We start from the raw sequence: 19,833 nt of genomic DNA on the forward strand, positions 1-19,833 counted from the left end.
TTATAATTGAGACGACTCTACACATGTACAAACGGAGTACACTGCTTCAGAGTGGCGTGTAGCTGCGGCTCGTCTGTCCCATGGGTGTGTAACTTCCCCCGATGGGGTGTCCCCCCGTTGGCAGGCTAACCCATTGACAGGCTAACCCTTTGGATTTCCTTCTTTCCTGTCCTTGCTGCGTTTTTTTTTCCCCCCCGCGTGCATTTACACATGGCGCACTTGTAAGCGCACAATTGAGTACACGCGTGGTGAGCAAAAAGGGGACTTCAAAACGGGACGAACGGGGAAGCGCGTTCCGTTTTAACGTAGGGTGATGATTCTTGGCGATTGGTCGGTTGGTTGGTTGGCTGGCTGGCCGATTGGCTGATTGGCTAATTGACTGTTTTTTTTTTTTTTTTTGCACTTTTAGGGAGCCATCTAGCTGCGTTGCTAACTGGGTGTTTTTTTTTTTTTTTTTTTTTTTTTTTTTTTTCCTCCCCTTTTATGTTCCAAACGAGGAAAGCATAACACGCTACGACGCATTTCACTAACCACACAAGGAGGCACACGATAGAAACCTAGGTGTGTAAGACCTTTCCTTGCCAAAGGAAATGCATTCGCGTATGCTTTTTTTCCGGCGGCATCCCCGTTTTGCTATTCGTAATGGTAACCTTAATCTGAACGAGTGCAAGCTTGGCTCATTTTTTTTAACTGACTGGGAACGCGCGAGGGCAGGGAGGAAGCATAATAATGGGAGTAGCGGCGAGTGTGCACGGGACGCGACCCTGACATGAAGCGATGCAACGCAACGCGTCAGCAGAGGTAGCGGAAAGAAATCGAATAGGTCGAATAGGTCGAAGAGGTGGAAAAGGTGGAAAAGGCGGAAAAGGCGGAAAAGGCGGAAGCAGTCGAAAAGGAGAGACGCCCCATCCATCCCGAACGGCGGAGAACAAATACGCGAGAAGGGCAGATTAACTAACCTGCATTAGACAATCATTTTTACTTGCGTCGGCAGTCCCTCGCTCGAAGCGAACGTAGTAGCACGCAACAAGCACAGACACCATATCAGGGGTCACCCGTGCAACACACTGGCGTGGCGCAAATCCCCACGTGAGAAGACATACCCCCGAGTTGCGCACGGACCGACCGAGTTGCATACGTTCAGCCGAGTTGCGCACGGACCGACCAAGCCTCCTGCCCTACACATGCCAATGCAACCAATATAATGGGTAATGCTGTGGTGTCATTCTTCCGAGATTGCTGCAACAAGTTTTTCCGTAAGCATATTATTTTCCAAATAAGAATTTGTGGCCCAGCGCAAAGTGGGAAAACCACTCTAGTCAAATACCTCCTGTACAACCGATTTTTGAAGGTCAAGCCGACGGAAGGTGTGTGCAGTTAAGCGGGCTGTCTCTAAGCGGCGTGGAGTGAAGCGGGGTCATTTCCCACCCCCCGTTAGTGGCTGCTTTGCGAAGGGACAGACGGGTTGCCTCTCTATGATCTGTCAATTTTTTACAACACTTTGCAAGTGTTTCGCTACACCACGTTTATCTTTTGCCACCACGTGTTGTCACTCGTTCTCTCCCTCACTTTCGCTGCTTCACTCTCACTGCTTCACTCCTTCACTCACTCCCCTGTCCCCCTTTGCTAGGCCTCCTGCCGGAAAAAATCGACTTTGAAGAATTTTCAGTCATCATATGGGACTCCCGTTACAGCACAGAGGACGACGTAACTCGAAAAAAAAAAAAACAAAATAAAATGAATAAAAAACGAATAAAAAAAAGACGAACGAATGGATGAATAAATAAGGCACTCGTTCAGCGGATCTGATCAGATGAACGGCTATTGCTTGCGTGGGTCTGCACCCGAGTTACTCCTTCGTTCCGAAGCCACAAACACTTGCTGAATTGACTAAACACTTGGTTCTTTTCCCCTCCGCGCAGGCATCTATTAACAGGCTAGACATCGACGCAGTCATTTATTGCATCGACCTCTCCGATCACGGGAGGTTAAAGATAGGTAAAGCGCCGAAAAAGAGAGTGAAAAATGAAAAAAAAAAAAAAAAAAAAGAAATAAATGCGTACGGGCGAGGGTGCCAACTGCGAGGAGCCACCCTCCCCTCTGTTGTCACCGCCACCCCCTGTTCGAGTCGCCTCACTGCTTTCCCCCCACCCGCGCAGCGAAAAAGGGATTCTACAAGGTACTGCAGGACTACAACCACATCGACGACTTCCTAGTCGTGGCAAGCAAACAGGACAAGAAGAGCTGCATGCTGCTGCAGCACGTCAGGAGTGAGCTCAAGATTGACCACATCGTCGATAGGAACTGGTAAAAAAGGAATAAAAAGGGAATAAAAAAAAATAAAAAAAAAATAAATAAATGAATGAATGAATAAAAGAGGGCCTTGCGGGAGGGGTCATCCCTGGAACACACAAATGCTCCCGTCCGTATGCACCAACCCTACTTAGCCGTGCACACATAACTATTGCATCCTTCTCCCCCGTTCTTGGAAAAGTCACCTAGCAGAATGCTCTTCCAAAACCGGACACGGTGTGGAGCCCGCGATGAACTGGCTCTTCAATCAGCTAATGAACCGTCGCAAGCGAAATTTGTGTTTCATAAAATAAATGCACCTTAGTCTGTCACCTCCCCGTTGGAGGTAGCGCTGTTGCCAATAGGAGGGGCTGCTCATTTGCCCCGCACCATCACACCTTGCAAGCAGCCACCCAAGGAGCAACGAACTCTTTGCTGTCCCTTTTGCGTAATCATTTATTGCACCTACTCATTTGAACCTGGTTAACATTACTAAAAATTTTATTCTTCACTTTTGTAATAGTTTTCTTCCCCCTCACAAAAAAAAAGAAGCCAAACAAAAAAGAAAAAAAAAACCCAAACAAAAAACCCCAATAAAAATAATGTGAGAAAAAATGTGAGAAAAAATTTTGTGTCATGGCGAACTGAAAATGGAGTAGCCAACACGGGGAAGCCAATTTTCCCTTATGCACAGAAGGTACCCCTATTTAAGGGAGACGGGAGGGGGGGTATTACGTTCCTAGAACCTGCACGAGTGGCATTGCGAGTACTTGTTCCACTGTGGTGTATGAGCCTTGCCAAGCGCTGCTTCCATCCCCAAAGCCTACTCTCCGCATCTTCCATTTTTATGAAAAAAAAATTTGGTACCTCCTATGGTTTGCACCGTTCAGGCTAACTGGCAGCGGTGTCAATAGTGTTAATGAATAAAAAAAAAAAATAAATAAAAAAAGATCCACTAGGTGATTAATTACCCGTTCGTTTGCAAGCCCAAGGACGCTCATATGCTATACTTGGATATAACTTCGTTTTTCTTACGTCCTTTTTTTTTTTTTTTTTTTTTGCGGCCCACTTGTTCGCGTGACGGCAAAGTGAACATGCCTTCCCCAACAGGCAACAATTTCATGCTAGTGCAGCCATGATCGTGTGTGTGCAAGCAGGGGGTGGGGGAGTAGGTTCATACGCATCGAAGCGTGCATAGGTGTGTGTGGTCAAACCTGGGGGAGGTTGGGGAGAAGGTCCAGGAGAGAAAGAGAAGAAACTGTGAGGAGGCAAAAGGTAGTGAAGCTAAGTGGTGCAGGCCAAAAATGTGGCGAGGGATTCTCTATGTAGCTCAGCTACTACTGTTGCTAACGCAGAGCTCTCAGTGCAGGAAGAAGCATCCTAACCAGGGGTACCTAAATGGGATTGCCCACCCCACACCTAGACATGATAAGAGAAGCAAGATAAATAAAAACTACGCAAGGAAAAAAAAAAAAGATAAAGAACGAGAATATTATGAGAATTTTTTTAGAGAGCTGGATAAAATATTCAATGATGACGATGATGAACAGAAGCAGGTGGAGGAGGAAGAGGAGAGAAGGAAGGAGGAAGAAATGGACGCTATAAGTGAGAAGGACCTTCTGGAGGTGAATTTCTGTAACTATGAGAGGGACCCCAGGAGTTTGGCTAACTTGGTCAGGAGCAGGACGGTGGAGGGGGGAGAAGAAGCGAGCACTATGGGAGGAGAAGCGAGCACAAGTGGGGGAGAAGCGAGCACAAGTGGGGGAGAAGCGAGCACAAGTGGGGGAGAAGCGAGCCCTAGGGGAGGAGAAGCTTCGTCTGAGGAAGTGTGTTCCACTGAGGGGAGGACCTCTACCCATGGGGGGGAGAACAAAGAGACCATGCCATACAGCTACGACTACGAGAGAGTGTTTAAGGGGAAGGAATACCTGCCAGAAAAAATCCTCCTAAAGGAGAAGTACTCAGTGGAGGAAGACGAAGAGAAGATAGTCGACCGAGTGGACGTGAACACAATGAATGATTTTTTGAGTAACTACCAAAATGATTTTCAGGGACCTTTTTACAAGGGACGCAGGGATAGACGTTTCGGTCGGGAGGACCTCCAGCAGGGGGAGTCCGCCTCGGAGAAGAAGTTAAGAGGTGGCACAGGTGGAGAGGTAGATATAACGCATGGTGACACTGGGAAGGACCAGCTCGAAAGCGTGCATTTTTTGAGGAGGATCCGGCGCGAGTTTGACCTGGAGCGAGGCAGCGACATGGACGAGGCGGTTCGGCAGGTGGAGGGGCAGTTCGCGCAGGGGAGCGTCGCAGGGGATGGCGATCGTGGTAGCAATGGCGATTCCGATGGGGGAGAGGTGGAGGGACGCCCCTTTGAGAAGCACGTGGAGGAGGAAATCAAGAGGCGCGGCACGGACGAGGAGACGGTGAACAAACTGATACGCAGCAAATTCATCGATATGTTTAAAGTAGACGATGCGGTTAAGAAGACAAACAAACAGATAAAAAAAAGCCAAAGCGTGAGTGCACTACTGGAGCTGTTCCATCAAAAAAGACCAAAAAACATAATAAATATTATGTACATGTTCATGTATATTTGTAGATTTAAAAATGCAAACATGATGGAATATATATATGACAGAAGATTTGCCTTCTTAACTGATACCTTTGAACAGGTGTTGAAATTTTACCTGTACATGTTCAGAAAAAATATGAACTGTTCAGAAGGAAAGAAGGAAAGGACAGTAATTTTAAACAGCAGGAACATAATCTTTTTACTGAAATATATGAACAAGTTAAAATTATTTTACATAAATTTGAATATTTACAATTTGCTATTTTTGATCATGTCTCAATCGCTTCACCTGTTCAGCATTGACTCGTTGGTAGTTCTATTGGCCTACTTGAATGAGTATTCTTACTACGGGAGTGAGGTTCACAAGAAAATAAATATGTCGATTTTGAGCAGGATCTTCGAACTTGTGCGGGTCGACAGGTCCAACCTGTCCAGACTCCACTTCGGCCACTTCAAGCTGCTCGTGCCGCTCCTCGTGAAGCACAGGTACGTCGGCGGGGTTGGCGGGGTTGGCGGGGTTAGCGGCGTTGGCGGTGTCAGACGTGTGGATGGCGATGACGACGCCGCGCCCCGCCTGCTGGGCCACTTCGCCAAGGACACTGAGCGCTTGATTGAAAGCGTGCGGAGTGGCCAAGCCTCCACACGCAGCAAGGACATCTGCGACGTCCTGTTCTACGACTCCAAAACGAAAGAACAAAAAAAAAACAAAGAAAATTACATGGCCTATTTGGAGAACCAACACATGCAGCAGAGGAAGAAGGACATAAAATTCTTATACAATTTTTTGCAATACTTAATGCTTGGTAAGTTTGCGCAAGGGGAGGAAACTGTGCAAAGGCTAGTGGATTTATTTTTGGACAGTCTTTCCTTATTCCAAGTGGAGGATGTGCTCGCCATTTTTTTCAACTCCGAACAGCTGCAACATGGAGAGCAGTACAGCTCGTTGGTGACCCGCTGCAAACGCGAGCTACTGCAACAGAAGAGCTTACTGAAGGATTTCCAAATAAACCAGGTGCTCTCCTTTATCATACTAGGCTATAGGCGGTCCGTCCTCTTCCGGGACTACCATCGGTGCCTGTTCTCGAACGCGCGCTACGTCCTGCGGAGGGACCAATCCAATAAGGGAACCCCCCCCAGCCTGCACACCCTTCCACGCCTACTGTCGTGCAGAAGCCAAATGCGCACCCTCCAGCGAAAGCACCTGCTCAGTAGCCAGGCCTTCAGAGACCCCCAGTTCCTCTACGACTTCACACATGACATACACATTTTTGTAAAATTTAAAAATATTCACCTCCTCAAGTTTGTGTACAACATGTACTTACTCAGTCTCCTCTACTACAAAAACGCTGATGTCCTTCGCATCGTATCAGAAGTGTCATACGATTTAATCGAAACGAATATCTTTTCGTTCATTGACCAGTACGCGTACTACATGTACGAAGACCTTTACATCATCATTAAGGCATTCAAGTATGTGTCCTTTTTTCAAATAGAGCTAATTGAACCATGGAAGAAATTTTTTTTTCTTCTGAACCATTTTTCAAATTCCTTGAACTTGGAGAATATTTATGACATTTTTTTTTTCGTTCACATTTGTAACTTGCAAAAATTGAAGTGCGAAAATTACGACGTTTTTCGAGTACTGACTGGACGCATGAAACGAATTCTGGAGATCCTGGACAAACACGACCTTCACCAGTTTAGTACTCACCCTCATACGTACCTGCTGAACATTTTGAACCTCGTCCGGGAGAAACGCAACGAGCATGTTAGTTCCTTTGCCCAGGCGTTCTTCTACTCAGTGTATAGGCGGCTGTGCGGGGACTCGGAGAAGACCCCCAGCGGGAACACCCCCAACGAGAGTACCCCCAGCGGGAACCCCTCCTGTGGGAACCCCTCCTGTGAGAACCCCTCCTGTGAGGCGCGCGAGGCCTACCGACAAGTGAACAGCCGCCCGTACAACTTCCGAGACGCGCGGCTCTTCCTGCAAGCATTCTTACTCTACCACAACGAAAAGCAGGACCATCTAAATTTGAAAATTCTCCACTTTATCCTATTCAATGTAGAAGAGTTTTTATGTCAGATGTGCCAAAATGTGAACTACTACCACAGTGACTACATATATGGGACCCAAATGGCAGAATTTTTATCATTGGTACGCCAACTAGTAGATAAAAAATTATACAATGGACAGATAATGCGTATGCTTGTTCTCATAACTAAGCACATGATACACATCCAGGGGGTTCACAATGGCAGTGATTATGTCAGCGGGGTGAATATTTGGAAAACCTTCTTTGCTCGTTTCCCCCAGGTGACGGATGCGAACGTGTGGTGCTTCATTCGGCGGCACGCGCCGCCAACCTTCCGGGCGTAGGCCCCAGGGGGGGGAGAAAAATCTGTTCCCAATTTTTTTCATTTCACGCAGTTTATTCATTTTGCGCAGTTTATTCATTTTGCGCAGTTTATTCATTTTGCGCAGTTTATTTATTTTACTCAGTTTTTTTCATTTACCCATTTTTTTTCATTTACCGAATATTTTCCCGTATCACTTTTTCATTTGCTCACTTTTTTCCCCCATTTGGAATTTTTTTTTTTCGTGTGTGCAACTGCTCCCAGGAAATCCGCCCTTCCCCCCCTCCACCGGCCTCATCTGCATTTTTTTAAACCAAATGGGTTACACACGGTGGGGTTCACGCGGCGTAAAATTTAACTTTTTTTTTTTTTTTTTTCTTACCCTTTCCGGGTGTTGTATGCCCTAGGGGAGGCACTCCCATGATGGTTGTCAGTTATCGCTATGGGGCATACGCAGGGCCACGCACCACGCACACACACACATAAATATAAACATGAACATGAACATGAACATGAACATGAACATGAACATGAACATGAACATGAACATGAACATGAACATGAACATGAACATGAACATAAACATGAACATAAACATACGCACAAAAGGGGACACATCCCCCCAGGAGTAAATCTTTGCGCGTCTCTTTGTTTACATTCTACCTTGCAGTTGCGTGAACGGAGGGTCTGCTCTCCACGGGGGCTGTCCCTTCTCTAGATGGCATACGCAGCCGCGTGGGGCGCTGAACTCCGTGTTTGTTTTTCCCAGACCATGTGCATATGTGCGAAAACGCCAAGGGGAACAAACGTATAGAGTAATACACTCACGAATGCATAGCAGCTGCTGAAAAAATGTGTAAATGTTTGCATAAACGGTTAAGTACACTCGGGAGTGACATTCGCGTCCACTCGGGAGTGACATTCACGTCCACCCGGTCAGGTCAGCCCCTTTTTGCCACAGTTGCTTCAAATTCGGACGGACACAAAAAAAAAAAATGACAAAAATTTCCCGCGAGAATATTTATTGGGAGTTACCTCCTCGGGGTTATTTTTTTTTTTTTTTTCCCGCAAGTTTGCCATTTTAAAAAAAAAAAAATGCCATGCGATGGTTAACATGCAGTATGCGTCCGACCGTCCAACACGAACGCAAATACGAACGCAAACACGAACGCAAACACGAACGCAAATACGAACGCAAACATGAATACAAACACGAATACAAACACGAACGCAAACACGAACGCAAACACGAACGCAAACACGAACACAAACACAAACGCGCAATTTAGCACGCGCTCGTTTCCCATTTCTTTAGATCGCCATGGTTGAACATGAACGTGAAAGTATGAGCGACTGGAGATTACTCGTGTTTCTTCCTTTTTTTTGCACGTAATATCACCTAGCTTTGCCTTTCCCCACACGTAACTTCGCTTCATGTGACTTTGATTTGTCCCTTTTTGCTGTGTGTTTCTCCCGTTTCCTCTCTTTTCCCCGCATTTCCTCTCTTTTCCTCTCTTTTCCCCTCTTTTCCTCTTTTTTTTTTTTTGTTTTTTTTCAAGGTGCCCCCCCCCCCCCGTCTCACGTGCCCCTGTGCAGAATTATCCCCTCGTTTTGGAGCAAAACCGAACGTGGGGAATTAAACTGAGGAAACCGCCGAACGTTCCCCGGAGAGTTACCGGGCAGTTAACTCGGAATTTCCACCCGACGGGCGTGGCGCCAACCAGACTGCATGAGCGCACTGACGCATCCTCAAGGGGGAAAAGCACAAATACGGACCACTGGGGACCAACACCTTTACAGACAGGCGCGCCGCGAATGCTGCTGAGAGGGAGAGGTGTGCATCGAGGCATTTGACTACAGCGCAGTGGGGTCAATTCGGGTAGTAAAACTTTTCCCAATTGTCTCCAGTTAGTGCGGAAGTAGTTTTCTTTTTTTTTTTTTTTTTTTTTTCTTTTTTTTTGCTGCCGTTCCCCGCGCCAAAATGAGTGACTGCGAAAGCTTCATCTCCATCGACAACAACAACAACAACAACGATGAGACGGCTGCAAGCGAAGGAAAGCAACCGATGAACCTGGACAAATTTTTGGACTACGACATGGACTTTATCAATGAGGTGGACAGACACAAGTACGTAGGAGCAGACATAACACAGAGGTATGATTACTTTGACATAAAAAATGAGCAGGTGTCACTTCTCCACGGGGATAATGTCAAGTACAGCAACATGGCTCTAGGCAATCGAAAAAAAGAACAGGTGAATACGTTCATGAAAATAAAAAAAGAATTGTACACTATTGCGTATAAGAATTATATGTACAAAATGGGGGAATCGGTGGGCACGGAAAAAAGGACCCTGGGGGAGGACGTCGACAGTGCAGGGGAGACAGCTGTGGGGGCCACAGCTCTAGGGGGAATAGCTGCTTTCCTCAGTGATGGCAGCACAAAAGGGAAGGAAAAAGGGAAAAAGACATACGACCTGCTGAACAATGAGTTCGGAGTTGTGTTGGGGAATAAAATCGAAGACACTTACAATGAAATAAAAAGCAGCGTCAACTGGTTGGGTAATTTTTTCACCAATAATGAACAAAATGATGAGAAAAAAAATTAATATTTTTTACAGTGATTTGTATTTCCTTAGTGACATAACCATTTTGCGATTTTTGGACACGTACGATTATAATTTGCTAAAAACTTCGAATAAAATTATAAAATTTATTTTGTGGAGACAAATGACCATTTCGATTTTTAACAAAAGTCAGTGGAAGATAAAGAGGGGCACCAGCTCGATGGAACAGGGGAAGGAGGAGGCCATGGCTGCTATGGCGACTGCAACAGGGACTGCCTCAGAGATTGCATCGGCAACTGCATCGGGGACTGCATGGGGGACTGCCTCAGGGACTGCCTCAGCGACGGCGACCAAGTGCAGCGCCAATCCGCTGAGCTCCACGGGGGACCGAGACAACGCCTTCATCAACCCGGTGCACATTAAGGACATTTTAATGAAGACCAATATCTTCAGGTGCGGCTGTGACAAAAAATCGAGACCCATGCTTTATATAAAAATACAAGAAAAATTAAACATGCAGGAGGACGAACTATTCCTGCTGCTCGTTTATCATGTCGACATGTGCATGAACAGCATTGACTACTCAAAGTGTTACGAAGAAAAAGGAAAAACAAATGCTGGGAATGGCAACACGGAGGGGGAAGCCCAATTCGACGAGTCAATTTTGCAGCTAGTCATCATTGTGGACTGCCAAAAATTTGAATTAAATAATATGATCAGCGTTGATTGCATTAAAAAAATTATTAACATTTTTAACGAATTTTACACAGATGTTCTGTACAGAATTTATATTATAAATGTCCCCACCTTTTTTAAAAAAGTTTGGTCCCTTTTTAATATGTTTATCGATAATCACACATTGAAGAAAATTATTTTTATAAATAAAAAAAACATCAGCTTGATGTACGACCATATCGATGCACACGTCATGAAGCATTTCGATAAAAACGTCGACAAAGACAGAGCCCCTTCGGACGACTCCTCCATTTTCTTCCCTTCCACATCCCTGTACTATAAGTACGACGAAATGTACTATAAGAAGCTCGTTGGTTACGTGGACACCTGGGTAGGAAAGATGGTCCAGGCGAACCACTGAAAAGAGGGGGAAGAGAAGAAGTACCCCCTGGCGTTACACTTTGCCCTGCGCGTTGTATGCCTTTTTTTTTTTTTTTTTTTTTTTTTGCTCCTTCCCATTCTCTTCTGTTGTACTCTCTATTTTGCTCCATTGTGGGAATATTACCACGCACCTGTTCGTACCTGTTTACGCATTCGCCTCTTCAATCGTGTGCGTTTTTTTTTTTTTCGCGGAGCTAGCCAAAATGGAAGGTGCACAGCGCCATTTCACCTTGCCTGTTCATAATTTTTTTCAATTTTGTAAAATTTTGCGCGCGTGCTCGTACCAAGCGATGGGGTGCATTTTTCTCCACTTGTTTCTCCACTTGTTTCTTCCTCCATTTGGTTTGGACACCCGTTCACGCACGACGCGGTTTCCGCGTCTATTTGTTTCGCACGTTGTGGTTGCCTATATGAGAATGCACGAAATGTAGACGAGAACGAGTAGCCACTCCACGTTGCAACCGACAAGAATTAGCGCGCATGACTGCAGTGTGGGTCGATGTCGGGAGTTGCCCGGCGTCCTCCACTGTTGCGAAGCGGTGATTGTACCGCGCAAGACTTTCACTCTTGTTCATCTTTTTCATTTTGTTTTTCTTGTTCTTGTTCTTGTTGTTCTTCTTATTCTTGTTGTGTCTGCCAAACTTGCTGGTATGTTTTTTTTTATTTTTTTTTTTACCCCCCTCCCCCACCATAAGTGTTTATTCCCCCGCCTGCTCTCACAAAAGGCCAAACTGCTCCATTCTGTGATTTGTGCTTACATTATTTCAATTCGCAAACCTTTTTTAAAAATTTTTGTAACAGTCCTTTTTCATTTTGGCGAAATGGATCTCGTGGGAGAGCTGCTCGCGGGAACGTTTCACGCTGGGTGACAGTTTAAGAAAGGAAAGACAAAAGAGAAAAAAAAAAGGAAAATAGCCAAACGCAGGCACCACGGTTACGCAGTTGGCACTTTGAGAGCGGCGAAACGAACTGGCCAAACTGGCCGAACTGGCTGAACTGGCCGAACTGGCTGAAACGGTTTGTTCCCATTTGAGTTTACCCTTTTGGGGGGGGTGTTCCCCCACGAGTGGAAAATGGCAAGCTTTCTCCTTCTTTTTGTCTTAAAGGAAACCTAATGTGATGTTTATTTTTTTACACACAAAAAAAAGGCCGCTTAACCATCCCTACGTGGCAACATCCGGGTGATTTCTCCAAAATGAGAGGGACGTATACACTGCAGCACGTGGGGGCACGTGAAAATAACGCTCTTTTTTTTGTATACTCATTCTACGAACGCGTACGTGTGTGTAGCCAAATTGATCCTCTTAAAATGTTGTCAAAAGGTAAAAAAGAAAAAAATGCGCTCGCGTAAAAAAAAGAAGAAGCACTGTTACGCGTGATGTCAGCCTGTGTGATGTGTCCTAGGTACATCGCACCGTCTAATTGGAGTTACAACTGATTAGTTTTTTTTTTTTCCGCATGAGATGCGCTCGGTGTAAGCGCGCAAGGGGAGGTGAAGGGAAGTCTCCTTTATTCGGCTTCACTTGGGTCTCTCTCGGTGGGGTAGATATATTGGCAAAGAGAGACACCGGAGGTCCCACACGTGTGCACAGTGATAGTAAGGTGTGCATGGTGATAGCAAAGTATGCACAGTGATAGTAAGGTGTGCATGGTGATAGCAAGGTGTGCATGGTGATAGCAAGGTGTGCATGGTGATAGCAAAGTATGCGTGGTTATAGCAAAGGTATGGACAGTGACAACAAAGGATTGCACAGGGACAACAAAGGATTGCACAGGGACAACAAAGAACTGCACAGGGACAACAACGAATTGCATGCTGACAGTGCACGCATGTACGCGGCTCTCCGGGATGGCTTCCTTCTCCCCACCCACCCCCTCACGGCGTGAACTTCTTATTGGTGAATATAAGGTTATCACTTATGCGCCCTTCCTTGATGGTGTTGAAGGAGCGCACGTCGAATTTGAGGTCCCCCGAGTATAACTTGGAGTGCAGTTCTGGGATGCTCCTAATACCCATGCTTTGGAAGCCATGCTTAACAGCCTTAACTAGATGAGGAATCAAATTAAGAACAGATCCTTTGTCCACTAAGCTAGCTGACACCCCTTGAGATACTTTTATTTCTTCATTCTGATCACAGAGTGCATCATTTTTTCTCTCCTCTACGAGATATCTACTCTTCGAATTAAATCCTTTATTATACATAGCCTCCATGCTACCCATTCCTCTGTATATTTTTAGACGAACATTATTTTCAAAGTAGTAATCACTACAGCTCTCTTCTGTTGCAGCTAAGAGGTTTCCCATCATGACGAAGTCTGCACCAATAGATAAAGCTTTGACAATATTTCCAGAATTTTTAATTCCCCCATCAGCAATAGTTTTAATACTTCTCGTGTGTGCATAATTACTTACATGGTAGACAGCTGTACCTTGAGCTCTTCCAATAGCACACACATCTTGAGTGGTACAAATAGAACCACTACCCATCCCGATTCGTAACACATCAGCTCCTGCATCTATTAAATTTTTAGCTTGATCACACGTAACCACATTTCCTCCTATGATTGGAATATCTGGGTGAGCTCCTTTTATTTTTTTAATTGTATCAATTTGGTATATGCTATTCCCTTGAGATGAATCGATACAAATAATATCTATCATATTTTTTATCAACTGGTTGGCTCTCTCTAAGTCATGTTCCCTAGTCGAGATGGAAGCTCCTACGATTAGCTGTTTATTTTGGCTTTTAGAAGCATGCGGAAAAATTTTATTTTTGTGCATATCGTTTCTGCATACAAGAGCTATCAACTCGTAATTATTATTGACAATTGGAAGGACGCTTTTTTTTTCTTCACAAAGGACTTTATTTGCATCTGATAAATTTATTGGGTAATTACCTGTAACGACTTCTGTCGTCATGATATCTTTTATTTTTCTCGTTTTATCTGTAAGGTATAGATAGTCTACTCCAGTAATGATTCCAACTAATTTTGAACCCACTTTTCCATCTACTGTTATGGGATACGATTTATACCCAACTTTATTTTTCGTAGCAATTACATCTGCCACTGTGTGTTCTGGGGAAAATGTATACGGATCAAATATGAACCCATTTTCGAATCTTTTCACTTTTTTTACTTCTTCTATTTGATTCTCTATACTCATGTTATTGTGAATAATTCCTAATCCTCCACATAGAGCTAGCGAAATTGACATCTTATGTTCTGTCACCGTATCCATAGGGGAGGATATAATAGGCGTTTTTAGCGATATGTCTGGAGTTAAATTATTGCACAGATCGATATCGCTCATCGGGAAGTTGATGTACCCCGGGAGGCAGATAATGTCATCATACGTGTAGGACATGACGTCCCCGAAAATTTTATCCGCGGGCCATCCGTTCGCCATCGTGTCAAGGGGGGGGCATGCAAACAGTAGTAGGCAAATAGCAGTTGGGAAATAGCAGTTGGGAAATAGCAGTTGGAAATAAGCAGTTGGAAATAAGCAGTTGGAAATAAGCAGTTGGAAATAAGCAGTTGGAAATAAGCAGTTGGAAAATATAGCTGTTGACAATTCGGAAGGGCAGTTAGGCTTGTCGCCAAATGTACGCACGTTAGCATATAGGGGCAGCTCTGCGGGGGAGGGCTAACTGGACTCAGCGTTATCTCCGTGCGCAAGGCTCTCCTGTGTAGTGGGCCCAATGGGGTTACTTCTCCCTTTTCTGCTAAACACGGTGGAGTTAGAATTTAAAAAACGGGGTGAACGGGGGGGGAGACAAATGCTTCCGCTGGGAGGTCCTTGGGGCAGCTGAGACATCTGCTTTGGCTTCTCGTTCGCTTCGTCACTTGGCCGCTTCGTCACTTCGTCACTTGGCCGCTTCCCCGCTTCGTCACTTCGTCACTTGGCCGCTTCCCCACTTCGTCGCTTCGTCACTTTGCCGCTTCCCCACTTCGTCAATTCGCCACTTCCCCACTTCACTATTGTTCGCTGTACTGGGGGGCGGATCCCACGGAGCAGAGATTTCCAAAATGGGTCGCTGCCGGGACAAGGCTCACGATTCGGGAAAGAAAAGGGGTGCAGTTACGGACGGGGGAAATAAAAAACGGAAGAAAAGAAGAGCGGCGGGAAGGGAAGCAAAAAAATGGTAAAAAATGAAAAAACGAAAAAATGAAAATGTGAAAAAAAAAAAATCCCCCTGGTGACTCCTTAACCGCGGCGAACGCAGGGATGCGTTATATGTAATCCCGGGGGCGATGCTCTCTTCAAATTTGTGTTTAATAACACTCTGGGGATTGTTTATCTTGGTGCAGATGCAAATACCCTGAGACCCAGTTTCGATAAAAAGGCATTTTATGTGTTAGTGGGGAGGTAGAACTGATTTGCCTCATGCGGTTATTAATACATAGAGGTCATTCATTTATTTATTTTATTTATTTTTTTTTTAAACCATCTCGCTTTAATGTCGGTTAAGGTCGCCTCCTCTCCTCGCCTGAGATGCAGCGCTTCCTTTTGGGGAATGACGCGGTCGGGGCGCCGGCACGCAGGCTATATATACGCGGCTCGGCAAATGGGGAGAACATGCGAGCACACAAGGGCTTGTGTGCATCTATATAGCATGTGGCCAATATGCACAACGTAAGGCAATGGCGCGGAAAAGCCCAGGTGAGAGTACGCGGCGGTACCCCGTCTCCACCCCTTGCGTAGGAGCGCCAAAATTGCACACGCAGTGGTGCGCTGGCTAGTCATCTCATCATGTGGCAGGAAGGTAATTTGCAAACCCTTCTCTGTGCTATGCGGAGGGAAAACATGCATGCACGCCCGAGCGGGGGGAGGTTTAGCGGATTAGCCGATTAGCCGTTGCCAGCATAGCCAGTAAGCCAGTAGGGCGCTTTGTCGGCAAATAAATGTATGTTTAAACAGGCTTCCCCTTCCCCTTCCGCTTCTTCTTCCTCTCCCACTTCTTCTTTTTTTTCATTCCCGTGCAACCAGCTAAAGCTAATACTTGCCCACTTCGTTGCCCAATTGGAAAAAGGATACGCCTCAACAGCCCTGCCGCTGATTACTTTCCCTTTTTCTTTTTTGACCACTCTGTCGGATTGCTAATTTTGTTTCCCCAATTTGATGACCCACAAGGGGAACATAAAACCATGAAGAGAGCACGTAGCTACGCATAGTGGCGCACTGCACAAAAATAAAAAGGGCAAAAGCTAAACGAGGTGACAAACGAAAGAGGAGCCACTCCCAATCATTCACGTAAGCGCATTATTATCGCACCCCTTCTCTACCACCCTTCCCCACCACCCTTCCCAACTGTGTTGTACCCATCGTATCCAAAAAAAAGAAAAAAAAAAACTCCATTTTTGTAAATTTGCTGTAACTGAGGAAAACCATGTCAGACAAGGAGCTACATATAAAGAGGAGAAAGGTAGCTAAGGAGGATGGGGAGTTGAATGGCGAACCAGGTGGCGCAACTTCGCTAGACATTTCGGCGGGAGGAGAATACGCTGTGGCGGCGGACGAAGGGGAGGGCAGCCACAGCGGCGCGGCGCATAGTGGCCGTGCTGCTACACATGGTGACGGAGGCGCTACACATGGTGACGGAGGCGCTACACATGGTGATGATGCCGCTACTCATGGTGATGATGCCGCTACTCATGGTAACCGTGCCGCTACACATGGTGACCGCGCCGCTACACATAGCGCCGAGAGGGGGGGTACCACAACAAACGTGAAGCACTACCTAATCGAGCACATGGAGGATAAGAAAAAACTCTTAAGCGAGGTAGCCACGCTGGAGGAGAACAAGCTATACGTGAAAAATATTCCCAAAGAAATAACCAAAAGGGATCTAATTAATTTCTTTTGTAACGAAACTGGGTTTGTAGACACGAGGATGGTACGCGACTCTTCAGGGAAGCCTAAATATTTTGCATACGTTGAATTTGATAGCAAAGAAAATGCAGCCAATTTTTTTGGAACCCTAAAGGAAAGCAATGTGGATAAGTACAAAACGTTTAAAATAAAAGGAGTCGATCTGTATGTAGCTATTTGCAACTCGACTAAAATTATATTTGAGGAAATGAAGATTTTTATTAAGTTTGTTGATTGTCCTGCGGACATGGATGAGGTGGTGATTAAGAAGGACGTTTCGGATTTCCTCGCGAAGCACGAGGTGGCCGTGGAAGAGATCCGCCTCCTCGGAGGCAACCCACCCACGTAAGAAGTGATGAGGAGTCGGCCCGGAAGCGAGTTTCACGCGAGTTGCACGAGAGTTGTAGGCGAGCTGTAGGCGAGCTGCCCGTCCGTCCCTTCGCTCGACGCCATGGCTGTGTAGCGGCACCGCCGCCCCCGTACAGCCCCCATATGCACACACCCTGTTCACCACCACTGTTCAGGGCCCCTATACAGTGCCCACATACACACACCCTGTTCACCTCCCCTGCTCATTGCCCCCCCCACAGGCACGGCTACGTGCAACTGCACAACAACGAAGACGTAGTGAAATGCGTGGAGGACGTCAAGGAAGGGACCATCAAAAATGTGCACTTTACCCTAAATTATAGCATCCCAATAATTAAAAAAAAAATCATCCCAGATGTAGAAAAAATCAAAGCAAATAAGGAAAAAAATAAAAAACTCCAAGAGGAAAAAAAAAAAGAGGAAAATAACTCTACCATTGTTGTAAAAAATTTGCATTTCAACACAAGGATGTACAAACTGAAAAAGTTATTCGAACAGATCGGTGAAATTGAAAAAATTCATCTGAGTAAGAAGGTATCCGAAAATAATATTAAACGGAATAGAGGCTACGCTTTTATTACATTTAAAAATATCAGTGATGCCACATCTGCCCTTATTCTTAATGACTCTCTCGTTGACGGGAGAAGCATTTTGGTCTCCAAGTTCCTGGAGGATGATAGTAGGGCCAAGCATAGAGAGGGTAGTACCCACATGGGTGGACAGCTCCATGGGGAGCATGACACGGAGGAACAACAACAACCCCCACGAGGGGAAAAGTGTAACACCAATAGGAGAGGCAACTACCACCATGTTAATCACAACGTGAGGAGTAACCACCCTCAGGAAAGAAGAAGAATTAATTTGAACAAGTCAGGCGATCCAAATGTAGCAGTGGAAAAAAGAACCGATCAAACGGAGGGAGAGGAACCCACTCCACTAACCAACGATGACTTCCGAAAATTTTTTTTAAATAATTCATTCTTACTTTTTTTTTTTCTTTTTTTAATTCATAGTATGTTTTTAAAAAGGTTTACATGAACGTGTGTGCACACGGGAATAAATCATAAATTTGCAAAAAAAATAAAAAAACTTTTTTTTTTGTCGATTCCAATGCTTGCACCGTTTGACACTTGGGGCGACTGATTAGGGCGACTGGTTAGGGCGACTGGTTAGGGCGACTGGTTAGGGCGACTGATTGGGGCCACTACGTGGAAGTGCACGAAGATGAAGAGTGCAGCGGGAGAGGGCTGACAGTACTGTCTCCGCACAAGTGCCAACTAGAGTAGGCTGCACCCGGTGAGCGTTAGCACATCCGGGCGAGGGCTCGAACCTTCTTTTTGTACTCGTTTAGGTTATTCTTTATTTGAACCTGAAGGATGGGGTATCATTATCAAATGGAATGACCTTACAAAGTAGACAAGAAATGCCAGTGGGGGGAGGAAAAAAAAAAAAAAAAAAAAGATCATGCAGGGGCACACACACACACTATTGTAGCCATACCGCCGCGTCCACATTGGCAGGAGATTCAAGGTTGGGCTCGTTTAGCATCGAAATGACGCTGACCAAAATTCCTTCGACGGACCAGATGGGCCTCCACCGTTCCTCCGACTTCTCCTGTTCGTTGTAGATATCCACACCTGCGGGGGGGGAGCATCAAATGGGGACGCCTCAAACGGGGAAGTCTAATATGAAGACGAGGAAAACCACGAGACAACCCGCACGTAGTTGTGCTCACGTGGTGCAGTTTCGCCTTTTTTTTTTTTTTCCTTTTCTCCCTTTTGCATGTACCTGGAGGGTGCAATATACTTATGCAGACCCTCCCATCCGGGAAAACTGAAACGACAGAAGGGGAAAAAAAAATAAAAAGGGGCGTTCGCCACGATAACGATGTGGAGCTAAAATGGGCACGTATTAATTTGCAGCGCATTAATTGGACGCTCTTAAACTGGTGATGCCCAAATGAAGAAGCGAAGTGACGGAAAAGAGGAAAAAACCATTTGGGTGCCACATATCCTGGGTGAACTTCATTTGAGGGGGGTGGTTTGGAAAATCCGTCGGAAAGGAAAGGGTGGCATTGTATATACCCCCTGTGAGGGAAAAAAAAAAAAAAAAAAAAAAAAAGTGATCACACATATGAGGAAAGAGTGCCTAGACGGGAGCAACCACCTCTCATGGCAAACCTTTTCGTGTGCACCTCTTTTTCCACTTGCAAGGTTTAAAAAAGAAAAAAGGAAAAGGTGCCTAAACGGCTAGGAAATGCTCTCTCATGTTAACCTTCATATAGGGTATTTTTTGGCCCTTCAAAGCATACGTTCCACTCAAAGAAGTTTGCGTCGTCAACCAGCCCGACGGAAAACCCGGCGTTGTGGTCGCGAGACAGTTCTGTCACGAGGGGTGGTGGTGGAGCGTGCGTGTGTGTGTGTGTGTGTATGGCTGGTCGCGCAAAGGTGTGCGCTGCGATGTGCGCTATGATGTGCGCTATGATGTGCGCTATGATGTACGCACAGGGGGGGAGGGCATACTGCCGTGAATACTGGTGTTCACTCCCGGGTGGGTCAACTATCGTCAACCGGAGACCCACTCGACGACAACCACAACAGGCACGCAAGCGTGATCATGTAGAATACCTATAAATTGCTTCTTCAAAAGCTCTCTAGCTACGTTGGTCATTCTTTTTTTTTTTTTTTTTTT

The 19,833-nt window shown here is 45.6% G+C and overlaps 6 protein-coding genes across 6 annotated transcripts; 4 read left to right on the top strand and 2 right to left on the bottom strand.

The window, feature by feature from the left end:
* Positions 1 to 1,204: 1,204 nt before the first annotated feature.
* On the top strand, positions 1,205 to 2,803 carry PCYB_072800 (ADP-ribosylation factor-like protein; the record flags this gene model as incomplete). Its single annotated transcript, XM_004221677.1, has 5 exons — positions 1,205 to 1,367; positions 1,631 to 1,707; positions 1,923 to 1,998; positions 2,160 to 2,307; positions 2,495 to 2,803. 5 exons carry the CDS (start codon positions 1,205 to 1,207, stop codon positions 2,604 to 2,606), a joined length of 576 nt encoding a protein of 191 aa, XP_004221725.1. The 3' UTR covers positions 2,607 to 2,803.
* Positions 2,804 to 4,478: 1,675 nt separating this feature from the next.
* Positions 4,479 to 7,241, top strand: PCYB_072810 (hypothetical protein; the record flags this gene model as incomplete). The annotated part of the gene is made up of 1 exon (XM_004221678.1): positions 4,479 to 7,241. Exon 1 carries the CDS (start codon positions 4,548 to 4,550, stop codon positions 7,239 to 7,241), a length of 2,694 nt encoding a protein of 897 aa, XP_004221726.1. The 5' UTR covers positions 4,479 to 4,547.
* Positions 7,242 to 9,200: 1,959 nt separating this feature from the next.
* Positions 9,201 to 10,881, top strand: PCYB_072820 (hypothetical protein; the record flags this gene model as incomplete). Its single annotated transcript, XM_004221679.1, has 2 exons — positions 9,201 to 9,721; positions 9,858 to 10,881. 2 exons carry the CDS (start codon positions 9,201 to 9,203, stop codon positions 10,879 to 10,881), a joined length of 1,545 nt encoding a protein of 514 aa, XP_004221727.1.
* A 1,896-nt stretch (positions 10,882 to 12,777) lies between these two features.
* Positions 12,778 to 14,310, bottom strand: PCYB_072830 (inosine-5'-monophosphate dehydrogenase; the record flags this gene model as incomplete). Its single annotated transcript, XM_004221680.1, has 2 exons — positions 12,778 to 13,775; positions 13,800 to 14,310. 2 exons carry the CDS (start codon positions 14,308 to 14,310, stop codon positions 12,778 to 12,780), a joined length of 1,509 nt encoding a protein of 502 aa, XP_004221728.1.
* Positions 14,311 to 16,688: 2,378 nt separating this feature from the next.
* Positions 16,689 to 18,178, top strand: PCYB_072840 (RNA-binding protein; the record flags this gene model as incomplete). The annotated part of the gene is made up of 2 exons (XM_004221681.1): positions 16,689 to 17,118; positions 17,364 to 18,178. Coding segments are annotated over 2 exons (1,242 nt in total), but the record flags the coding sequence as incomplete, so codon positions are not given.
* Positions 18,179 to 18,642: 464 nt separating this feature from the next.
* PCYB_072850 (ubiquitin conjugating enzyme E2) lies at positions 18,643 to 19,812 on the bottom strand (the record flags this gene model as incomplete). Its single annotated transcript, XM_004221682.1, has 4 exons — positions 18,643 to 18,779; positions 19,137 to 19,229; positions 19,417 to 19,524; positions 19,770 to 19,812. Coding segments are annotated over 4 exons (381 nt in total), but the record flags the coding sequence as incomplete, so codon positions are not given.
* Positions 19,813 to 19,833: the final 21 nt, after the last annotated feature.

Source organism: Plasmodium cynomolgi, chromosome 7 (genome assembly GCF_000321355.1).
Source record: "Plasmodium cynomolgi strain B DNA, chromosome 7, whole genome shotgun sequence".
In the NCBI taxonomy this organism is placed as follows: domain Eukaryota; phylum Apicomplexa; class Aconoidasida; order Haemosporida; family Plasmodiidae; genus Plasmodium; species Plasmodium cynomolgi.